Raw genomic sequence first — 25,345 nt, forward strand, 5'->3', positions numbered from 1 at the left:
TACCTCCAATAACCATTTAATAAATCTCCCTCCATTAAAGTCGGAAGCTCCCAAGAGCTGCAGCACACTAAGCCTGATTAAAGGCTGGCAGACGGAGGAACGGGGACTATGTGTCAAGCATGCCATCGAGAGATTTTCTATCCCTCGCCACTATCTATCTTGCCAGTTAAGAGCGAGATAGAGTGAGAGAGTGAGAGAGAGAGAAATAGAGATGATCCTCAGTGACAGTTGCACAGCGTCTGTGTGTGTACAATAGAGGATGCGACTCTCTGAGTCTAAAGGGCCAGGCGTATCTGTCTGAGGTACTGAGAGAGCGTGCTGACCACCGTGCTAACGGGAGCGCTGAGGGGAGCACAGGCATGGAGAAGGCACCGACGAGCACGAGGAGAGCCAGCGGCTCCTTCGCACGGAGCTCCATCAAACGCTCCACATCCGGGTCTCAGAAGGTAAGACAGTTTTGGCGGCTATTACAAAAACCTCTCATGGGTCGAACGGGAAGTTTGAGGTGTTTAACCTACAACAGATTACTGTTACGCAGTTGGGATGCTCTTTAGTTTTGTTTTGTCCCATAAAAAAGCAAATGTTTGCTTTATTACGCATGATATTACACTTCTCCTATTTATTCTGTTGGATATACTTAGTTTTGGTTTTATTGCTAATTTATCTGGTGGGTTTTTTTGTTGACCGATTTGTAAGTTAGTTCACTTGGCACACCACAGCAAGGAAGCAAAAACTTTTTAGTGAGACCTCAGTCAGCAGTCTGGGGTTTAATGCTTTTCAGCTGACCAGTGACAGACCAAGACACTAGGGGGAAAAAAACTTCCTCAGATAGAAACTCCTCGCAGACTTCATTGTGAAAATGAATTATTATACAACAGGGTTCAGTGTTTCAAATGTGGGCGGGTCCACTCTCACAAGCTTTTCTCTCTTTCATACTTCTTTCCGAGGTTTTTCCACAATTAACATAATTAACAAAAACGTTAGTCACCACAACTGACAAAAAAAGTATACAACATATATTCTGTGTTTGAGATTTCTTCATAATTGCTATGGATGGTCAGTAGTTTTGAACCTTTTCAGCTTGACATATTTTACATCGTCATCAGAAAGTATCTGGAAAAAAAAGTGTAAACCTAAAAGACGTGACCTACTGCCATGTAAAAACAGAAATGATGATTTCTTTCCCAAACCACTAAAAGTTATTACGGTGAAAGAAAACCTTCAAAAGATGTCCTTCTAAAATGCAAGATGACACAGTAATTTTTTTTTCATTTATTTGCATCCCTATGTTACGTTTGTACACAGTGAATTCCAACTGTCAGAGTAAAAGTATTATTTCTGTCTGCGAAAGTATGTGAATATTAGATCAGTGAATCAATTTTCTCAACCTTTCCTCATCATTCTACTGAGAGAGTAGGTGTGACAATGTCTGCCTGTCTAATAATCTCCATTCACCCTCAGTTATGAAGTCATTATCAAAGCAGCCTGTGTGTGCATGTGTATGTGTATGGGTGTGTATATGTGTGTGTGTGTGTTTGTGATGTTCAGACTGTGGTGTTTACATTTTACATCTGTGTGTGTGTGTGTGTGTGTGTCTGTGTGTTTGTGTGTCTGTGTGTGTGTGTGATGTTCAGATTGTGGCATTTACAGTTTACATCTGTCTGTGTGTGCGTGTGTGTGCGCGCGCGCGCATGTGTGTCTGTGATGTTCAGACTGTGGTGTGTACAGTTCAGATGTGTGCATGTATGTGTATGTGTATGTGTATGTGTGTGTGTGTGTGTGTGTGTGTGTGTGTGTGCGCGCACCTACTTGTCTATGTGTTTGTAGCACATATTACTATAGCATGTCAGGCGACAATTGCTCCGGTAGTATTATAAAGTGCTCGTTCTTTTCCACTCAGCCAGCCCAGCTGAGCAGCACCTCCAGGCCCGACTGCTCCACTGCTGCTTCTAATCCCCAGTAATGGCCCAGTATGGACACCAGCAGCTGGGCCAGATTAAGCACTTTAGTCTTCCACTTTCTGATGTCTTCTTTCATGTGATTAACACTGCAAAATTACTGCCTAGAAAACCGCTCAAGGAAGCACGGACCAATGTAAAGCAAGGTCCTGCGCAAAACAGCTTCACGTCATTTCATATTTTTCAAAATTACAGGGAAACAGGCAAACTGAGAGCATTTTCCTAGCTTCCTGATTATTATAAAATAACTTTATTACCACTTTGGGCTCTTGAATAGACAAAGTATTTGATTTTTTGCTAGCCTCTTTCAACTTGAATTTTTTTGACGAGTTGATAATTGTTGAATTTACATTTTTGCACTGATGTGAACTCATCAAACAAGGCTGAAATACCAGTACCTTTGTACTTTTATTTTCCCTTAATACAGTCCTACCACATTTAGATTCTCCGCAAACCATTGAAGCCAAACAGAGGATGCGTTGTTTCTCGCTGCAGTCTAAAGTTAACTCTGCCTTTTTTGTCACCAGCTGTCTCCATCTTCCTCTCTCCCTCAGCAGAAAATTTCATCCCAAATTTAGCACGACCTTTAAATAATGCCACAAACACTCAGACAACTGTACGGGCCATTCTCTTTCAAATCAAGCAAGCAAGCAAACAAAAAGCAACAAAGAAAAAGAAATTGAAACAGTTTAAACAAGACCATTCAATGAGACAAGAATGTGTATCAAGATGGGAGACCTCTGAAGAGAGGGAGACAGCACTTTGTCTCTGATTAGAAAGAGAAGTAATGTTAAAAGCAAAGATTTCAAAAACAGTACACACATTCTCTGGATAATCCCATGCACGTCTGGCCTTACAAAATGATAAACAGCCTGATGATAAATGGAGCATGTAGCAAATTCCTGGAAATGCAGCTTACCATATGCTTCATACCTCATAAACATAAAGACAGCCTTACACTGTTGTTAAACATTTTGTAAATGTGTTTTTAAAATAATATCTTAGATACTATTATAGCTCAAATGTATTTGTTCTAGCTATTTTGATACTGTAGATTTCAGATTTGAGTCTTGAAAAGCTTTGTAAAATGCATTGTTTGAAATGCATTTCTGTTAAGCTTTGGTATGCTTAGCCATTGCTCATGAATTGATATTCCTAGACCAGTTTGTAAGACCATGTTATATTTCATTGACTGAATGCCACCCAGTATGTCTATAAAACTGCACTGTTAGTGGACTGAAAGAGCAATCAGTAGAACTTCTCGTATGATACACATTGTAGTTCAGCAGCAGGACTCATGGAACTATAAAATCGAAGACACTGTCCCGATTAAAATGTCTTGAGGACTGTACAATTCCTGCTGGATGTGAATGGGATCACACATGACTTGACACACGACACTTGATCTTTCTAACATGGAGCACAGCTTAGGTGTTTTATACTGCCATTATTACATTTGATTTAATCTGTCAATTAAACAAATGATCAGCGATTCTAAAATTCCCAGTGACGATTGTGGGGTCATTAAAATAGAGCCAAAATACCTGAAACTGGATGTGAAACGCTGTCTTTTTTTTTTTAAAAGGATACACACACACACACATGCGCACACACACACACACACACACACACAAACATAAATACCTTAGAAATGTGTCTTATGACTTGTAGAAATCTCTAGGCTAATCAGTGACATGTTGTGTTCATGTGACTGCTAACTGGATTTTCAGATCCACAGAGACAATGAGCCTTTTTAGAGACCGTCTGGGAGAAAACAGACATTTTGAGAAGGCTAAGGATGTTAAACAAACTCAACAAACGCTCTACAGACTTGTCGACGCCAAAGTTGCATTTGTGTGAAGGAAGGGAGGAAAAGAAAAGAAAAGAAAAGAAAAGAAAAGAAAAGAAAAGAAAAGAAAAGAAAAGAAAAGAAAAGAAATTATGCTCAAAATCTGATTGAAATTGTATTTCTTGTCATTTGCAGTATGTAAAAATATCTCAGCTTTTCCATCTGTAGATGGCACTGAAATTCAGTGAATGTTCATCTTTTGTCTTCCTCTCTGCCTGTCCTGTCACTGGACCCGTTACCAGACCTCTCTAAGCTGCACTGAATTTATTTTAGACTTTGGTTTTTTTCTCTGTTGGATAAGGCCTCACAGTTGTGAGACAGACGTTCGGCTTGAAGTCAGCACGTTTACAAAAATTTTAAAAAAAAATGAAAACCTGACATGCTGCAATAAAATGTCATGCAGTTATAGAGCAATTTGTGGCCTCATGTATCTATGGTGATATAGCAACACACAGACAACTGTGTTGGTGTCAGCTAGTTGGTTAAGAAATATTCAGTACTAACTGAAATTCTTTTCGAGACAGAAACTGCCGCGTGTCTGTGTAAGCAGCTGATCATGTGATCAGCACAATGAGACAATGAGAAGTTTAGAGTCTGGGTTTGGGCAAAATTTGGACTTCTGTGGAAGAGATGTCACTACTTGAGTTAGATATCATTTTAATACTGAAATGAATAATTTGCTGTTTTTCAAATTTTGCATGTCTGAGTGATTGTGTTTGAGCTGATCAGTGCTAAAGGGAGATTTCTTTTTTACATTCTCCTTCTTTCTTTCTTTCTTTCTTTCTTTCTTTCTTTCTTTCTACTTTTCTATTTTTCTTTTCTACTTCATGAAATAGTAATCTCTTTGTTTATTTATTTGTTGCTGTAACATTCTGTCCGATCTTAAGAACAATCCTATTTGTGCCCAGTTGTCTTCCATGTTGAGCAAGAGGATGATGAAAACACTGAATGCTGTGTATTGTTGCCGGTTTTACCGTAAATCGCGTTAATGTGTTCAGCACAACATAATCTTATCCTTCCTACGTTTATTCCTCCTCTTTCAGGGCTTTTGTACAATTTCAGAAGAAACTTTAATGAGGCTGCTAGAAGCTCAGAGGATTTGGGTTTTAATTGGTGTTGATAATGAGTTTAAGTAAGCTGAAATAACTGCGTCACACTGGCCAAACCTCTGTGCAAGTGCTCTTTGTTTCTTTTTCCATAATTAACAGCACTTCACGTGCTTTTCTACCATACCACTATACAGCTACAAACAAAAATGGATATTTATTTATTTCTCTCTCTCTCTCTGTCTCTCTTTCACTCTCTCTCTCATTTTTCATCCTAACCACCCCTTGTTCTCTGACCAGAGTCAGCCGTGATACCTCAGACACTACACCATAAAAGGCAAATCTCTGACTGGCCACTGAATTTCACTGGTTTAATGTTAGTAACGCTTGACTAAACTACAAACACCTCCCCCCTCCGCAAAAATTGCGTGGCTCCCTAAAACATATTACACTTTAATATCTCAATGAAGATAAGTCTTATGGTGTAATTTGCCTTTTTTTAAAACCAAGTTGAAATGTGCGTATTTCATTTTCAAAGTATTAAGTCTTGTAGTATGTTTTAATGACTTTTTTATATGGGTTAATGTTTCCAACAAAACCTAGTCATGTATACATCAGTACTGCTTTAAAATATCCAGTGTTAAAAAGCTTCAAATCTCAAATTGACTCTTGACTCTGAATGATTAATACATAAACATGGATGGTGAAAGTGGAGATCTTTTATTAAATCATATGGTGGAAGCAGATTTTGGTGGTGCCACAGAGTGAAAACCAAGGGGGGGGGGTGTCAAATGGCATCTCATTTAAAGAATATTCAGAACCGTCAGAACTGTTTTCCTCAAGCAGTAAAAGGAGCGGGTGGAAATAGAGATTAACTGCAATTAAGAGGGTGGGAGTCACATCGCCCTCAACTGGAGTCCAGTCAGGCCTAAAAAAAAAGGCTCCTTACAAAAGAATGCCTGTGTCCAATTCTTTCAATTATGCAAATGTGGTTGAAATCAAAGCAGATGGAAGGTGGGTGACACTCTGAAACTCAACGTCAGGGAGCTCCCCTCTCTCTCTCTCTCTCTCTCTCTCTCTCTGTTCTCGGATCTGAGTCAGGCTTCCCTCCCATCTCAGTTGGGAGTACTGATATCTTCTTTTAGGTTTTACCGTCATGCCAACGCAGGCCGGTGAAGCTGTGGAGGGAACCCAAAGAAAAAGGGAAAAAAGAGGGTCTCAAGTCTTTTGGGAGATTAATGGGTGGGGGGGGGGCAAAGAATGGGGCGGGGGTGGTGAAGTGGAGGTGGGGGTGGAGGGAGGGGGTGGTGGTGTGGGGTGTGGGTGGGGGGGGTCTATCAAAGTAGATTTGTTGCACCTTGTTCAAGGGAGGGATGAAAAAATACCCCGTGGGCAAGGAAAGAGAGTGGTCATGGGACTCTCTAAAGGATTACCTTGAACTGGAGTCATGGGACTGGTCCGAACAAAGAGCCTCCTCACATGCTTATCATATGAACGGCCCCTCATAAAGTCATGAAGTTTCATGTCCTGTGGGATTCACTGGGCTCCCAGAGCACTGGGAGAGAGCACCCCATACCACCACTGGAGCTCCAGGAGGGAGACACCGAAGCAGCTTCAGCCCTCAAGCTTCGTGGAGTCTCTCTCAGGGCTACCCTCTGAGTCTGACCAGGGACCATGCAGGAAGGACCATCACCAGCCTTCTGCTCTGATGAAGCTCAGGGAACCTGTGGAACCAGGCTCTGCCGCTGCATTTGGGACGGGGAAAGATTCGAGAAGTGGACGTTACTTGCCGAGGGGACTGTTCATTCGTAAGAATAAGATTTTTGGTGTTCGCTGCAAGAAAAGTATCTATTCTAAAGCACTATTTTTCTCGTCAAAATGTTTGAAAAAGTTGATATTAATTAGTGCATCACATTTCGATTCTAACCACGTTAGCCCTAGTTAAAAGGCAGATTTTTGAAAGTGATCCTTTTCATACTACTCATATTACATTTGCAGTCGTGGTTAGACACAGATGACAGGGGGAGGATTAAGTCTTAGAGAAGTTTTCATTACTCCAAAAATTACAGAGAGGATCATAATGCCCTCTTTAGTGTTTTTAATAAACATTCCAAATTGCATGGGAGTTATGTAATAGTGTTTGATTTGTACAAAAAAAATGTATTTACTAAAAGCTGATTTGTCATAACCTCTTGGCAAAATGCATAACTGTGATTCTAAAATGAATAATCAGTGCAGGAGAGATTCATTGTCTCCATAAGATTCAGGATATGATATTAGAATTTTGAGAAAATAAAAAATAAAAAAAGGAACATGATTAAATGGGACACCAATTGGAAACTGAACTTTTGAAGTATGTATTTTTCAGGTTGTTTCTGGAAGACTAAAGACAGATCAAACAGTAAAGAGCACTCTCCCATGCCCTTTAAACCAGCAACAGGTCTTTAGAGGAATAGCAGGGGGTATGTCATGCTTAGTTGGGCTTGTGACTGTCTCTTTCTGCACTGCCTCGTCCAACACTCTTACATTGAACTTCCTGGAGAGTTTCGCTTCAAAAGCTTTAGTCTTAATTAGGACTGAACTGGCAACAAAGGCCCAGACAGATATTGCTTTGAACTGGGGTTATTTTCATCGAACGCTGGAGTGAGATCAAAAAGCTGCTGTACCCAGGGTTTTGACATGCTCGTTGCAAAAAAGCTACTTTTGTTTTTGGAGATTTCCTTGGCGTTTTCTCAGAGCGGTATAAAGGGGCCAATGACCATTGTCCGGAGTGGATTCGAGGTCTAATTTGCCATGCACTAATAACTCAAGCCAAAACAGAATATGTCCTGAATATGGTCAATGGCTTCTCTTTACACTCCATTCATCTGTTGTCATTTGACCTCTACGTCTATATTCTCTCCCTATCAGCAACAAAGAGTGTTTTTTTCCTGTCGTCTGTGGACTAAAATGGTGAATCCACACCCTGTCCTTACCATACAGATTTGCATCTCTACAATGCGTTCCTAGAGGTCCGTACTCCATAAACATCTTTAGGCCTTAGCACTTCAGCTTAATGCTCTGGTAATCCAGTGTAAATGCATGAATGCTCAGCACTGATGTGCTGCACTGACTCCTCTGACAGTAATCACTTTAGTATATTAGTGTGTACACATTTTACTCTGCCCCGTACCTCCATACACTTTTAACCAGCCTGCACCTAACAGTGTCCCTCTTCCTTTAGTCTGGATTAGCGTCGGTAAGAGGATTTCATGTATCCAGGCAAGCCAAACCTGGGAGACTACCCATTGTTCTTGCAGTAATTGATAGTGCACACAATGTGTGGGGTTTGTTTACAGTCCAAAAAAGTGATGGGATATATAGTATCTGATTTGACTATCAGGAGATCTTGGATACAAACCTTTTTTGAAAAAAGGCTTTCTGTCTGTAGAAAATGTTCAGAATTCATTTATTGGGAGTTCTAAAATGTAACTTTAATATGGGTATGAGATACTAAGGGGTCCAAAATGTGAAATAAATCACTTTATGAAGATGATGTGTGAGGTTCACTGGGAATTTTCTCTGTTACACAGGGCCAAAAAGCATGGATTGAGAGAACTTTCCAGAAAAGGGAATGCATCCATATATTTCCGAGCAAGGACCCAACCAGGTAATCAATCCTTTTATTTTCATAGAGTCTTGACATCCAACTGGTAAAATTTAACCTCTTCAGATGCACCATATATCAAACTCAAACTTAAAACAACAATGGAAAAAAGACTCAAAACAGACTCTACACAGGAGACGACAGCTCCGATCCTTCACTTCACAAACAACACAAAAGATCTTGGCACTGCTACATTTTCCAACACTGTAAAAGACAAAGCACTTTCAGGAGACGCTAATAAAGCCATGCTGAGATGGTGTTTTGTAATGTGGTGCGCTCTGACATCATAGGTCAGTTCTGGATCAGTGCAGGGGCACAGATAGCAGCAGGTTGCTTTGTTGGTGAACTGGGGGGAGCTGGATGGTCTGCCTTTTTGAAAGGGTGGCCCTTAGGCTGGCTGAGTTTACTGAGGTGGAGGACTGCCAGCGCAGGCTGCTCCATGTGCACTGAGCCACGTATTCCCATATCAGAGACAGTTCAGTTTAGATTCGGCAAACAAAACCCGTGAGGATGGGAGATAGCCCACAAGGCAGGAGAGAGAGAGAGAGAGAGAGAGAGAGAGAGAGAGAGATAGACAGAGAGAAGGAGGGAAGAAAAGAAAGAGAGAGAAACCCAAGCTTTTCCATGTTCTGATCAACTGATGAGGAGTTTTCAGTACATAGGGAAAACCTGTACGGACACCATCAAATTGCATGAATAACAACATGCCCGTTCGAAACCAACAACCACCTCTAAACTCAATTTGAAACTTACAACTGCCTCTACACTTCATTTAAAACCCACACTCAGGACTAAACTCCACAGTCTGGGTAGGGAGACCTCTTACTGGACGAGCAAACTCCTGTAGAATTCCCATAGTCCTTAATCTAAGTCTTAATCTAATACACTTGATTCTAATATTCACTGGCAAATCAAAAATAAGCACACGCAGAGATCCACCACACTTTAAACGCTTTCACTTTTCAAAAGACCTTTAAACACTCTCACTTTTTGAAACTGCTCTGTCGTGTCCTTAATTCCTCTCCCTAACTCACATTGTACTGTTGTGTTCCTGTTAGATGTGCATGTGGCCAGTTGGTGGCACAGCATGTGGCTATTCCTGGCGCTGCCACAACCAAACCCCCAGAGGAGAGCCACCAGCTTGTGCAAGTCGACCAGCCTCAGGAAAAGTGGTCAGTGGTCAAACATACGCAGGCTTCCCCGACTGATGCATATGGCACTATTGAGTTCCAGGGTGGAGGGTTCATCAATAAAGCCATGGTACGCATCCTTCACAGTATCAAACTAAGAAATTCACATGGTAGCATACCTTGGTTACAGCCTAGCACTGAGGCACATAATTTAACTTGACCGTTAATCACTGATCCCTTCTTTAACTAAAGTAGGTGTGTTCGTGCATGGTTACACTGGCAATGTTCTGCTCAGTGAGTCCCTACTCTGTCCTACAGGATGAGACTTAGAGAACTCACCACAATGTTGTCAAAATAAGAAATACTCTTGCCTACTACTCAATCGGTTGATCGACTAATCAGGAGATTAATCTCTGCAGTATTACTTGTTCCTCACAAAAACATTAACCCCTATTTCTTCCATTTGTACAGTTCTTATGATTAAAAGTGTTGTATATTAGGGTAGATGAATCAGGACGGTCACTGTACTTGTATGACATATACCTTACTTACACTCTCTGTCTCTCCCACAGTACATCAGAGTGTCCTATGATACCAAACCAGACAACCTGCTTCACCTTATGGTGAAAGACTGGCAGCTGGAACTTCCTACCCTCCTCATATCAGTCCACGGAGGTCTCCAAAACTTCGATCTGCAGCCCAAACTCAAACAAGTGTTTGGGAAAGGCCTGATCAAAGCTGCCGTGACAACAGGAGCATGGATCTTCACGGGTGGAGTTAGCACAGGTTAGCATCTTTTATTAGAACTTATATTATACTATCTTCACAGCAAGACCGTGCACAAATAATAAACCACACCAGGTGTTAGAATCAGGAACATCAGTGTGTTTGTGTTTCAGGGGTTATCCGCCATGTTGGGGATGCTCTTAAGGATCATTCCTCTAAGTCCAGAGGGAAAGTCTGTGCAATCGGAATAGCTCCCTGGGGAATCCTAGAAAGCAAGGAGGACCTCATTGGCAAAGATGTACGTTTGTGTCATTGCATATTTACTTAGAAATGAACAAACAACCTTTAAGATTGCACTCTTCTCAGTTTCATAGACAAAACTTTACATGATACATTGTTTTACAATTGGTTATCAGTGTGCCATGGACACATTTTCAACCTCCCCATATCCCTTCATAATGATACTCATTTATGGTGCAATGTTATCATCTGATAATTTGTTCTGGTTTCTGGATTTAAGAAAATTGTTACCCATTCTCCCAGACTACAAGAATAGTCGACAGGTAGCTGTTTTGTTCTCCATTACTGATCTAGAGTGATTCACATTTCTCAGGTGACCAAACCTTACCAAGCCATATCCAATCCTCTGAGCAAACTGGCCATTCTCAACAACAGCCACTCTCACTTCATCCTGGTGGACAACGGCACGTGTGGTAAATACGGAGCAGAGGTGAAGCTCCGCAGGCAGCTGGAGAAGCACATTTCCCTTCAGAAGATTAACACTCGTGAGTGACCCCCCTACCCCCCATCCTCTCGCACATCAGAGAGCATTCTAGAAGTGTCTAACAGGCATTACGGGCCTCTTAATGCATTGCTGATCTCTTCTCATGATGTAAATGATTATGGATACATTTCTGCATTTGCTGCATGCCTGGAAAGAGATGGGTCCCTGGGGAATACTGCTGAAATGCTGATCGGTCAGAATGCTGTTCTTTTTAGCTGTGTTTGTACGGTGGAGACCCAGTGGGGACCCAGACCCTGGGTCTGTGGAGGAGTCTGAGAGGAGCCCCTTTTTCCTGTGACCTGTGGGTTTCCCTTTGTCATCCTATGCCTGGAGCTCCTGATAAGGCAGGGACAGCAAAGGGATGCTCAGCTGTCACCACTCACATCCACCCTGCAGAGCCTTATAGAATAGTAATAAAAAAAAAAAACAACTGTCATATTCATAATGACAGAATCGACAAAGAATATATATATGTTTCAGTTACATTGTAAAAAGAAAAAACATAGAGCAGTTTCACTGGTTTGTAAATCTATTTTTTCATCTACTTTGTGTGTGTGTGTGTGTGTGTGTGTGTGTGTGTGTGTGTGTACGCGTGTGTTTGTGGTTAGGTCTGGGCCAAGGCGTGCCATTAGTGTGTCTAATCGTGGAAGGAGGGCCTAACGTGATTTCTATCATGCTGGAGTGTCTGCGTGAGGAGCCCCCGGTGCCAGTGGTGGTGTGTGACGGCAGCGGCCGTGCCTCTGACATCATCTCTTTTGCCCACAAATACTCAGAGGATGGGGGGTGAGATTTACCACTGTACCACGATGACAAAAGTACACTTTTTTGGGTGATATTCTTTTGAAATTAATTTACACCAAGTTATGGTCAGGTAATGTTAGACAGTCAAATGGCGTAATTATTGCTGTCATGAACAAATCACTTATTGTATCACAGTCATGATTGATCAGAGTGATTTTGTGTTATTACAAGAAAATCTGTTCATATGTACACACAGGCAAATTGGAGAATTTTGACACAATCTAAGAAATCAAGCTTATAACAAGCAACAATATACTATTTGTGTCAGCTTTGAGGGGAAGTTAGTTTAATTTATGTATCAATCAAGTCATTTAAAATTGTTGTTTTTCTCAGAATGATAACAGAGGATGCGAATGAGCAGCTGCTGGTGACCATTCAGAAGACGTTTAACTACAGTAAGAGTCAGTCCCAGCAGATTCTCCTCATGATCATGGAGTGCATGAAGAAGAGAGAGCTGGTGAGTACAGTCAATGCATGAGCACAGACTACGCCACAAAGTACAGTTATATTATTATAAGAACTGCATTCAAATGCATTCTTTTTTGTTGTTATTGTTATTGGTTGGTTGTTTGTTTTTGTTGTTGTTTTGGTTGCAGTATTAATACAGAATTATAAGATACGAGAGGCAGATTTTCCATTTGTGCCTAATTGTTCAGAACACTGATGATCAGAACGATCAGGTTATTTGTATGAATCTGGCTAAAGTTTCCTTTCTCAAAATACAGTGAGAATAGGTTATCTTAGCATTACAAACAGTATAAAACACCTTATAAGACTGAAACTTTGAAAGTTTTCATTTCTTGTTCATTAACTTTCATAATCAGTATAAAGTCTTTTTATGAATGTTATCTGAGTGAACGTAAAGTATTAAAGAAAAAATATTTGAGAGTGCAAAAATCCATCAATAAACATCTTCCCTTCAAGCTTCATTTGGTTTTGCATTTTCATTCATGTGTCCATTTCATTCATTCATCTATTAATAAAGAAATTTCTATCAAAAGCTTCCTTTCCCTTGCCTGAATTTTAAAATGCTGAATGTGTCTAATTCCAGTCTGTTCAACCTCTAAGAGCTTCAGTCTCTGGCATCTTATAAAATAATCTCTAAATCACTCTTGCACCACTCATACCATCATCCAACACTTAACCAGACCCATCTCTGATAATCATCAGACATGCATTTCATGCCCTCGACCGGTGAAACCACAGCCTTGTGGGTGTCTTTGTAGTTAGCCGATTACCATATTTACACTGACAGTTAACACTGGGGCTGTTGCCATGGTTTTTGCTTTAGACTTAATGATGTGCTAAGTCTTTTAATAATACCTCTGAGGAGATAATGTCCTGATCCATACATCTGGGCAGCCCAGATCAACGCATCACCACCTGCTCAGACGAAGCCCCTCATTCATCCTGATACTGTAGCAGTGACCACACGGATGAAAGAGACAGGAGATCTATTTCTCTCTAATCCACCCAGGCCATCTCCAGACCACTCTCTTAACCATTTAGACCTTTATGACCGGCCAAATGATACTGCCCTGCCGCAGAGAGAACCTCTGTGGTGCATTAGACTGCATAATGCTCAGACAGCATGTTCATATTTCACTGGATAAAACCTGTTGATACAAAATGTATGATCAGATGGATATAAAGTCTTCTAACCATTAACCAAAGGTCTTCACCTCCTCACATACTAATACAGGATATACATATACAAACATACACACTAACACACAGAAACACACACACACACACACACACTATGGTGTGTATGTTAGTTGCCCTACTAGCAGGTGTTGTGGTATGGTCTTCATTGTGCTTGACCAGAAAAGACAATGCTCACACACACACACACACACACACACACACACACACGAGAGAGAGACTATTGCTGTAACACATTCCACGTGAACGTATGCCATCTGTGTTCAGCTGCACTGTGATAAAAAGATGTTCATTCAGAGAGAGCAGACTGTGAATTCCTCCTTACTCCTTTCCTTACAAACCAAACTGAATTACACGCATTAAAAGAACACAAGACCTGCTGTTTGTGGGGATATTCCTCAAGACAAAGTTCACACCAAGGTTTCTCCGCCAACCTACCCCCGCCCCGCACCCTCCCAGTCACGTCTTCACTGAGGCATTGTAACCACGCGGGCCCAATCACATTGACTGGACTACGCCATAAGTCACTCATTAGCAATGCATGCTGGAGCGAGAGCAGAAACCTCTGGCACTGTGTCACGACTCCATGCCAACATAATCACATTTAACATCACTGCGCATGTGACTGCTCCCTTCTGGGTAAATTGCATTTGATTCTATGCATCTGAAAACAAAGAAAGTGCTATGACTTAACATGGTGGGAAATTATCCCGGCATGAGAAGTGTGAAAACTCATAAGCAGTGGAATGCTTGACAGAATGATTGTATTGTCACATTCATTCAATACAGACTGCCTGGTTCTTGTCATTTCTGCACATTTTTGTCAGCGAAGGGTCTTGTTAATACACAGTAGCTAAAATATTCTTCTACAGACTTTGAAAGTCGGACATTAAAATAATTAGCAATTGTAATTATATACTTTGTATTAATTCATCGTTCATTCATTCATTCATTCATTCATGTTCTTTCATTAACCTCTTTACAATTGATGTGAATATAATAAAATAAGTTCGAAAGCAAAATAAACTTGAAACAATAAGTATGTGCCGCCTGCATATTGTTACCGCGTCACAATCTTTTAAATCTAGATCACAGTTTTTCGAATGGGTTCTGAGGGACAGCAGGACATTGAGATGTCTATCCTGACTGCCCTACTGAAAGGTACCAAATCATGTTTGTTTTCTCCACTTCAGATACTCTAAATAATACCAGAGGTTTTTTAGTCGTCTTAATAATTGCTATTGGGACTGCACTTTATGCGTGATGCTGCTGTAATGCCGCTTTGTGACAGTCTCTACTCTGAAAGGTGCTATACAAGTAAAATGAATTGAATTGAACTGAATTGAATTGAATTGAATTGAATTGAATCGAATTGTTCCATGATCCCACAGGAACTAACGCTTCAGCTCCAGACCAGCTCAGTTTGGCTTTAGCCTGGAACAGAGTGGACATAGCACGCAATCAGATCTTTGTCTATGGACTACATGTGCCAGTGAGTGCTGTTTACTTCTGAAAAGCTGGAATTTCTAATTATCTTCATGAAATGTTGTACTCTACTTTGATTTAATTTCTTTTTCAAGGGGATGAATATAATAAGTTGAGTTTTGGTGACCAAAAATGTACTCAAGTTGCCTCCAAATTTCACCACAGTGGATAGATAGATAGATAGATAGATAGATAGATAGATAGATAGATAGATAGATAGATAGATAGACAGATAGATAGATAGATAGATACATAGATAGATAGATAGATAGATAGATAGATAGATGATACCATTAGATGACATACTTGAAGTTAATACTTGAACTATTAAAGAGTGCCTAAGACATTGTGTGTTATTACAGCCAGTGAGTGCTCTGCCCACTGCACCCACCAGCACTGGTCCCACCACCCAGGAGAGGCAGAAGAGCCCAGCTCCAGGTCCACGCAATAAGGCCAAGGGCCGAGGGAAGAAAGGCAAAGGAGGCAAGGCCAAACCAGAGCCCCCAGAGGAGACAGACCCCAAGAAATTAGCGTTACTCAACTGGGTAGGAGGAGCAGAGATGCATTTTCAATAAATGAGATCAGGGCTGTATTGCAGAAGCAAAATCATTGTCCACTAAATGTACAGAAAGCTCAGTAACCTGAAACAATGCATTAGCTACAGGTACTGCACATTAAACACCAATGACTTTACCCTCATAACTTTGTATGCACAATTTCGATACAGGTTACATCAACAGCTCTGCTCTGAAGGAAGATATGGGCTGTATAATTTTCTCTGTTCTGACTTGTAATGAATTCATCAGAATGTTTGTGCAAAATATTGTACAAAAAAAGAAGTTAAACATTCAACTATTCGTTGAACAACTACTGGTATCTGTCTTTTATCCATTGAGCATTGTGCCAGTGTTGATCGTGCGTCACTGATCCTCCACCTGCAGGTGAACTCACTGGAGCAGGCCATGATGGACGCATTAGTGCTGGACAGAGTGGACTTTGTGAAGCTGCTGATTGAGAACGGGGTCAACATCCACCATTTTCTCACTATCCCACGCTTGGAGGAGCTGTACAACACGGTGTGTACACTGGCCCTCAATTACCGACTGTGCAGACCAAATGATAATCAGTACTGCATCCACACTGCATAAAACACGCACAAAAAAATGCACAGCAGGGGAAAACTTTGCTTAACGAGACTTCCCGGTTGGCTGGATAACTGCGATGAACCCGTTAATAGTCAGGATTATCCAATATGAGAAAAGCCTTGCTACCAGGCAATGCGGTCCTTTACACAGGATCTGATTTAAGTTATCCAGCAGAGTAACTGGATGCAATTTCAAACTATAATCTTTGTTTGTTCTGTGTGTGCGTGTGTTTTTCTTTTTAATCAGAGACTGGGACCTGCCAATACACTGCATGTTGTAGTGAGAGATGTCAAAAAAGTAAGAGTATCCCTACTCTTTGACACAATATTACTGAACGAATTACATATTCATTATACTGAACAGCACATTGACATCGACCAACAAATGTGACATGCTGTAATTTTTATACGGTAATCTCAGTTATGTGTGTTAGGGTTCATATGTTTTTTAATTCAATGATTTAAGGAATTGTATGCCAAATAGACAACATCTCCTGTCACTATGATATTGTAGGGAAACCTCCCTCCAGATTACCAGATCACCTTGATTGACATAGGACTAGTGTTAGAATACCTGATGGGAGGGGCTTACCGGAGTAACTACACCAGAAAGGGCTTCCGTTCCCTCTACAACAACCTATACGGTCTGAAAAGGGTGAGAGGAACAGTTTCTCTAAATATCTGAAAGATTACCACAAGAATTCATTGATAGAGTCTTTTTGAGACTTCGCTGACCAATGTTGTGTCTCATTGTATTTGCAGCCAAAAGCCTTAAAACTCCTTGGGATGGAGGTATGAAAGAGAAATCCACTTTTCTAATTTTTGTACATGACAATCATTTGACCTCATCATAGTTCTGATAAGTATCATTCTCCCATTTTTTTTTTTTTTTGGGCTGTTACATTTTCTTATAGGACGATGAGCCAAGGCCAAAGGGCAAGAAAAAAGCCAAAAAGAAAAAAGAGGAAGAGGTAGACATTGACGTGGATGACCCTGAGGTCTGCCGTTTCCAGTATCCCTTTCACGAGCTGATGTTATGGGCAGTGCTTATGAAGCGCCAGAAGATGGCGCTCTTCCTGTGGCAGAGAGGTGAGGAGGCCATGGCCAAAGCACTGGTGGCCTGTAAACTCTTCAAAGCCATGGCCCATGAGTCTTCAGAAAGTGAGCTGGTGGATGATATCTCTCAGGATCTGGATAATAACTCCAAGTGAGTGCCCGTGAAAAACCAAACAAAAACAGTCAAGTGTATGGAACATCTGGTATACCTGTAGCACTTCAGTAGAGCAGCATCTTATGTAAAAATTCCATTCTAGGAGACACCAAGGAGAAAAGAAACAGACCATTAAATGGATGACTAGGAATGTTCTAGATGCTGTGTTGACTCAATAGGCATGGTTTACCCAAGAAATGATATCTACTAATGTGTAATGACTTGATTCCATTCTTAATGTAAAGTCACATTTCTGTGAACACGTATTCCGAATATGTTTTCTGTCTCAGGGAGTTTGGGCAGCTGGCCTATGAGCTACTGGACCAGTCTTACAAGCATGATGAGCAAGTCGCCATGAAGCTGTTGACCTATGAACTGAAGAACTGGAGTAACTCCACTTGTCTGAAACTGGCAGTGGCTGCCAAACACAGAGACTTCATTGCCCACACTTGCAGTCAGATGCTGCTGACAGACATGTGGATGGGAACGCTGAGAATGGGAAAGAACCCGGGTCTGAAGGTATTGTCCATTTTACCTTTACATGGGAATGTTATCTATCCACGGGACTATACAGCTGTGGTCCACAGAAATCCTACTTCTTTTCTGTTTCAATCAGTCACATTATGTGTCTGAATGGCTACGGCTAACACACACACACACACACACACACACACAATATTATATAGTGTTAAGGTTAAGGTATACTTTATTGTCCCATGGAAACTTGTCTTGGGCTCCAAGCCACTGCAACATACATCACACTTGTCGACAATGACACAATACACATGCATGCAAGTTCATATATCATTCATTCAAACTCATGCAAAACGTGCTTAAATTCACATATATAGTCCAAAGTCTTCCCATTACCATGTACTCTGACCTCTACTTGTCTTGTGTTGACGAAATAAACCATATCTCTCCAGGTCATTTTCGGCATTATCTTCCCCCCGTTGATTTTGCTGCTGGATTTCCGTCTTGGAGATGACATGGTTTACCAGAGCTCATCTGACGAGGATGCCAAAGAGAAAGAAGATGATAATAAGTCCAGCAGGGTAACCCCAGTTCTTAATTTTTATGTATTTATTTATTTGTCTATTTACCCCAATTCTCACTTAGGATCTTAAAGCAGACATCATTTTCTGTTGAATCAGTAAAGTATGTCTCAGCAAAAAATTCTGGATGGGAACTTGAGGACACGAACAACAGTTAGAAATAATCAGTCCACCACTTTTACTGCAACTAAACACGTCGTAATTACTAATGTAATTCAACATATTAAAAATAAACATGTGATACTGATAGAGATTAGTGGTAGAAGAGATATATTGAAATGAAATGAACTTCCACAAAAGCATTCATGTACCTGCATAAATAATGCCTGAGATTGGATGAATTATGAAAAAATCCTAATTTGCTTAGAAATCATTTTGCTTAGAGCTTAATACAAAAACAAAGGTCAGTTCTCTGTCACGTAAAAGCTTACTCATAGAATATCTGCACTCCCAAATATTAGTGCACTGAATATCCATTAATCTTTTTGTTGTTTGGATAAGCTCATGCCAGACAGGTCCTGGCCTACACATTAAATAACACAAAAGTGGACATTTGTTTTACTCAGAGGAGATATTACAGTGAGGAACCCCATTTAACACTGTTCCCATGATGCCTCCAGGATGCCAACGCTGATACAGTGTCCAAGAAAGGTGATGAAGAGGAAGGCAGCAAGAAGATGAAACGAGTTCCCATTGGGAGGAAAATCTACGAGTTCTACAATGCCCCCTTCACCAAGTTCTGGTTTAATACTGTGAGTGTCCCCTCTTAACCCAAGAGAGCAACACTACAGATGTATATCCCATCTGTAATGTATTCTTAAAATGCTAACTAGGCTTCACATGTCATTTATGATGATATATGATGAAAACACAGATAACTGCTCATAAATGCTCACAAATATTACTTATACTTGGATCTGTGATACACTAAGCCAGACACATAAGACTGTACTCAGTTAAACAAAACTCTGCCGTGAACTATACGAAACAAAACAAACTGATATTACTTTGGTCTCACTGACACAGAGTGAAGTAATACTGGGCATTGTAAAGTGCTGTAGGACATGCTAGTAGTGCTATATGAATACAGGAATAGTCGTTAATTTACGTCTTTGTGTGTTTATCTATTGGCCACTCATTAATGCCCAGATGCTCTGTAATACATTAAAAATATAAAGCATTACAAGTCAGCTTGCCACACATTGTATAGATGATATATAAGACAAATGTTACACTTAGAAACCTAGTCTGATCATAATACAGAGGCTTTTAACATGCTGATTTACATGAGGAGCACACAGTTCCCTTATGTTTGAATTGTAAATGACATTTATGATGATCTGCTAACAGTTATCTGGCTGATTGTCTTGGGCAGATATCCTACCTGGGTTATTTGATGCTGTACAATTACATCATCCTGGTGAAGATGGAGCAGTGGCCCACCATGCAGGAGTGGGTGGTCATTTCATACATACTTTCTCTGGCCTGTGAGAAAATAAGACAGGTATACACTCTAAACACATATTCCACTCCATGTCACACATCTTGACAGTAACATCTACAAAAGACCATCATGGGTATAAAAGGAATGGTCCCAACCTTATAATGACATTGAAGTTAATTTTGGAATCTTACATTCAGTTCTAGCCTCAGCTTATTGTTGTTTGTTCTCAAAAGACCTTTGTCAAAAGACACGTTTGTGCTTTTAGAGTGAAAAAAAACTGATTTTGTTTGACTTCTTGCTCCAGATCCTGATGTCAGAGCCTGGTAAGCTGCGTCAGAAGATCAGTGTGTGGTTGGAGGAGTACTGGAACATCACAGACTTGGTGGCCATTTCCACCTTCCTCCTGGGCCTTCTGCTCCGCCTACAGAGTGAACCTTACATGGGTTACGGCAGAGTTATCTACTGTGTGGACATCATCTTCTGGTATATCCGTGTATTGGACATCTTTGGTGTCAACAAGTACCTGGGACCGTACGTCATGATGATTGGAAAGATGGTGAGGGAAATTCAGATTACGCAATCATACAAAATGATTGCTGGACAAAAAAATTGGCTTTACTGTGAATGTTTTGGCATCGTGCTCTTGAATGGCTGAAATGTGGGGACAGTACTGTATATTGGTTCTTGCACAGTAAAAGATGTTGTAAATGCAAATTGACCACACAGGTAAATCTAATCCTAATCCTCACCTGTTGTAGTCTTAATGTTATTCTGTAGCATAGGTGATTGTAGGGTCTACAGAGTCACCTTCAGTAACATTCGCTCTACGACAATGGAGCACAGTTTTTCACAAAGGAATGGTTCTCTCCCTGCCAGATGATTGACATGCTGTACTTTGTGGTGATCATGTTGGTGGTGCTAATGAGTTTCGGAGTAGCGCGGCAGGCCATTCTCCACCCTGACGAAGAACCAACGTGGCGCCTTGCCCGGAACATCTTCTATATGCCCTACTGGATGATCTACGGCGAAGTGTTTGCAGACTCGATAGACCGTAAGACTAGAATTGATAGTAAGACTTTGTTTCCTGTCTGAATGATCAGTCCTTGCCAGCTTCTTTCTCAGTGCCGTGTGTCTTGTGTCTTCTCCCCCTCTGTGTCTTCCCCATGTTGGTGTACTGTCCTACTGTCACTACAAAATGTTTTCTGTACATATATACTCACTATGCTGAACCTAAAACAAGATTAAAGCTTGCTGCATTTTTTGTGACGAATTTAAGCTGTACAAAAGCTTAAATTGTGTCGTGAGTGCAGGCTACTGTACAACAGCAGAGGATTAAAACAGAAGTTTAAAAATTTGAGGGGCTTTCAGCACTATAATAGTACATGTAGCATGCAAGCCCATAGTCTTGTGTACAATGTGAAACCTCTTTTTTTTTTCCCCTCACCGAATTTGTTAAAGCCTTCCTGCTCTGAGCTGGCACAGGGTTGGGGGAGGTGGAATGATAATTGTGTTTGGACCATTGATTCCTTTGTGTAATGACACAAATGCAATATAGTCAAGATTGAAAAATCCTTACAGTTATGTTAAGAATGTGGAAATGTCTTGACAGACTGAGTCATCCATGTATTGCTTAATTCATTTCAAATTGTGAGATGTGAGCCATATTCCAAAATTTTCATTCACCAGTTATCTAGCACTCTCTTCTGGTAAGTTTGTGCATATGCAGTTTCTGGTCTGTTGTGCTCAGTGGTGTTTTATGGTGTGAAAGTTCCCTTGTCCAAGGGAAAACATATGTTAAGGTCAATGTTACCAGTGGAATTGAGAACAGATTAAGATTAGGGCTTGGTGTAGAGTCAGATTTTGTTGGGACACTGTGTCCTCAGAGTGACACTCCATAAAACACCAAATACGCCTTCAATTCTGTGTAAGAGAAGAGACTGGTGAGTCCAAAGAATTACTCTCTCATCATTCACACCTTTGCCCGAGACACTATGAGTGTTCTGTGTCCACTGATATGGGGAATGCACTAAAGCTATATACAAAATGGCCTCCAACATTCAATTATTTCAACACATTTACATTACGCCTCCAACTTTGGGAACACAAAGTCAATATGAATGCAGTAGTGAATACTAATTTTTCTCCATGACAGAAATGTATTCTTTTAATTGCCTTCTCTGTCTCCTATCTCCTATGTCTACTTTACGTTATGTTTATGGAATGATCCATAGTCTACGCAATGGAAATAAACCGTGAGTATACAGCTTGGCATTGACAAAGGCTGTCTACATGTTAATAAATGATCCTACTCTGCAAAGAGAAGTTTTTCCCTGTGTTAATTTCTCTGTGTTAAGAAGAAAAGTGATTTTTCTGCAGCTCCATGTGGGGAAAACATGTATGATGAGGATGGGAAAAAGCTGCCACCTTGTATCCCTGGAGCCTGGCTCACCCCTGCCATCATGGCTTGCTATCTGCTAGTGGCCAACATCCTACTGGTCAACTTACTCATTGCTGTCTTCAAGTGAGTTCACAATCGATAAGCATTACAAAGCACCAGGCTACTTACCCAGTAACTTTTAATGGACATTAAAAGTTACTGGGTAAGGTAACATTAAAAGAGCATTAGAGGCAAGAGAGAGAAAGGCATAACAGGAATAGTACTATTTCTGACAAAGGGCAAATTTCTTAAAAACAGACTCATCAAATATTTTCCCTTCAGAAGACTTCTCCTTTTATAATTAAATGTGCAAAATCATAGTGACATCAACAATAACTGGTGGTTTAAAAATACATTAATCAATCACTGATCTTGTTAATTGATTGGCTTGAGTTAGATCAGTGAATGTATCAGAGAGCTTCAGCTGATTCTGTTTCCATAAACACCCATGTTTCTTTTCCCAAATAGCAACACATTCTTCGAGGTCAAGTCAATCTCCAACCAGGTGTGGAAGTTCCAGCGGTATCAGCTGATCATGACGTTCCATGACAGACCAGTCCTTCCCCCGCCCCTCATTATTCTCAGTCATCTCCACATCCTGGTCCGCAGAGTCTGCTGCCGCTGTACCAAAAAACAGGAGGGAGAACTGGACGAGAAAGACAAAGGACTGAGTGGGTTTCATGAAATTGTGTCTCTGCACGCTAGTATTCAGAATCACCCTCATCTCCTGGTATCCCACTTAAGTCAGGCGTTATGTAGAAATCAGAATAATTATAGGTTCTTCTTTTTCCACAGAGCTTATCCTGAATGCTGAGGAACTGAAAAACCTGTACGAATTTGAGGAGCAGTGTGTGAAGGAATATTTCAGAGAGAAGGAGGATGAGCAGCAATCTTCGAATGATGAACGCATCAAAGTGACATCTGAAAGGTTAGGTCAAAGAAAAAAAAAAGAAAGAAAGTCAAATCTTCTGCAGTATCAGAGTTGCTAAGAGTAACTAAACTCTTCAGAGCATGTTGAAAAAAAATAACAGCTGTTTTGAATCCACTATATTCACACTGACATCCCTTATGATTTTAGTAAACTTCAGCACAAAAAAAATAAAAAATATGCATTACGATGTGACCAAACACACATCATTAAAATATATCAACATCACTTATCAGTAACAAAAAATGTCTGTTTGAGGGAAAGAATGTTTGGAAACAGTGAACTTAAACACTGCAATTAAATGCAATCATCATCTTATTCTGTTATTTGATATAAGACTTTATATTAAGCTAATAACATTTTTTGGTATGTTTTTAAGTAGTCTTAGAGTATCTCAAAAGTAAACATGATTCCTTTGGGCCACACAGACACTGTCAGGGGCTGATACTTGTTTGCAACAAATCTACTGAGACTATATGTTGGCCTTATACTGCATTAGTCTAGTAAAGTCTGTTTAAGTGAAGTTACCACATTACTGGATTGCTCAATCTCCTAATGCTCCTATTTTCCCTGAGCAGGGTGGAGAATATGTCCATGCGTCTTGAGGAAGTGAATGAGAGGGAGAACACCATGAAGGCCTCCTTACAGACTGTGGATCTACGCTTGGCCCAGCTGGAGGAGATGCACGGACGCATAATGAACGCTTTAGAGAGACTGGCAGGGATTGACCACTCTGAGCTGACCCGCACGCGCTCAGGAGCTTCTTCTGTCTGCGGTGGCCCCACCCTGCAGCGTCACGGCAGTATTAACAGCACTGACGGATACAGCCTCTATCAGTTCTACCTGGATACCAACCAACTGCTTGGAGATGAGGCAGGTCAGCTGGGCCCAGAGAGGCAAGGCAGCCTGAGGAAGGCAACGAGTAGCACTGCCCTGAGCCCCAAAGAGTACGGGCCAAATCTGGAGGTGAGGGTCCCCAGTCTAAGGAGCAGACCCAACTCCTGTGTGGACATCAGGATCTCTCCCTGTGATCAGAAGGCCGAAGAGGTGGCGGTAGGAAGTGCAGAGTCGCAACCAGAGGCGCCTACAGAACCTGCCCCAGATGCTCAGACTCCACAGGATACAACCGAGGTGCTCATATCCACGAGAGCTAAACTAGAAGCTGCCATCTCTTACCCCTTAGAGAAGCCCAAAGCGTTCAAGTACTATCCGTCCGAGTCTCTGACCACGTCGCCATCTTCCAGCCGTAAATTCACGAGCAGCATCGCGTTTGACCCAATGGGTGGAGAAGATGTGGGACAGTGGGCTACTGACTACACCTCTCTTTTAGAACAGAGGGCAAATATGTCTCCAACCATGAAGAGATGGAATACTGCTTTTGCATACAAGGTGCATCCAACCCTCTTTGGCCAATCACCCAAGGTGTCAATGGTCAGACCACCAGAGGACCAACAGGTGAAGCCAGGGAACGGAGATCAGACAGTCAGCATTGAGGAGAAGGAAGCTGCAAAGGAGGCTAAAGACATTCAGGACAAGAGTGAGGTGCAAGAACATAGGGGGAGTATTAAGGGTGACAAGAGGACAATTGAAGAGAAGGAGAAAGACCTTGAAGATGGGCCTGACACACATCAAGGTAGGAAGGATGAGGGCAAAGGTCCTGGAGACAGCACTGAAGGACAGTTGAGGACAGGAGAACCAGACGCTAAGGACCAAGCAGTCCCACCTGACACTGGCGGTCTGCTTGTGGCTGATGATGGGATGTACCCTCCAATTAGGTCTAAAAGCTGGAGCATGAACCCTCTCAAAGCCAAAAGCATGGGGAATAACACAGACAAGCCCCGGGGCTCCAGCAGTGAGCGAGACATCATTAGTGCATGCGGAGGTCCTGCTGATGAGCCAATGTCAGAGGCACAGAAAGATCAAGAAGGACCAAGAGCTGGTTCCCAGAAGGATAAAAAGCAGAAGGTAGCTGATGAGACCAACTTCTGAGTTAGCAGTGGTCATAAAGAGAAACTGCCAGAAAAAATGTCAAAGAGA

The 25,345-nt window shown here is 41.2% G+C and overlaps 1 protein-coding gene across 1 annotated transcript; it reads left to right on the top strand.

Annotated features, from left to right (window-relative positions):
• Nucleotides 1–359: 359 nt before the first annotated feature.
• trpm1b (transient receptor potential cation channel, subfamily M, member 1b) lies at nt 360–25,297 on the top strand. The gene is made up of 27 exons (XM_030765308.1): nt 360–446; nt 8,426–8,502; nt 9,558–9,759; nt 10,202–10,415; nt 10,529–10,653; nt 10,969–11,140; nt 11,748–11,922; nt 12,274–12,397; nt 14,694–14,766; nt 14,997–15,097; nt 15,453–15,635; nt 16,032–16,166; nt 16,482–16,532; nt 16,749–16,889; nt 16,997–17,026; nt 17,149–17,441; nt 17,735–17,963; nt 18,371–18,499; nt 19,120–19,251; nt 19,875–20,003; nt 20,248–20,499; nt 20,820–21,012; nt 22,175–22,195; nt 22,320–22,464; nt 22,849–23,051; nt 23,176–23,308; nt 23,887–25,297. The coding sequence occupies exons 1-27, from the start codon at nt 360–362 to the stop codon at nt 25,295–25,297; spliced, it is 5,160 nt and encodes a 1,719-aa protein (XP_030621168.1).
• The last annotated feature ends 48 nt before the right edge of the window (nt 25,298–25,345 follow it).

Source organism: Chanos chanos, chromosome 2, assembly GCF_902362185.1.
Source record: "Chanos chanos chromosome 2, fChaCha1.1, whole genome shotgun sequence".
In the NCBI taxonomy this organism is placed as follows: domain Eukaryota; kingdom Metazoa; phylum Chordata; class Actinopteri; order Gonorynchiformes; family Chanidae; genus Chanos; species Chanos chanos.

Excerpts from the sequence above, each read along its gene's own strand:
- trpm1b (XM_030765308.1), top strand. The coding sequence starts at position 360 with ATGGAGAAGGCACCGACGAGCACGAGGAGAGCCAGCGGCTCCTTCGCA. Across the intron at positions 10,416-10,528 it reads CACGGGTGGAGTTAGCACAG|GGGTTATCCGCCATGTTGGG; the intron begins GTTAGCATCTTT and ends TTTGTGTTTCAG. Across the intron at positions 15,098-15,452 it reads TCTATGGACTACATGTGCCA|CCAGTGAGTGCTCTGCCCAC; the intron begins GTGAGTGCTGTT and ends GTGTTATTACAG.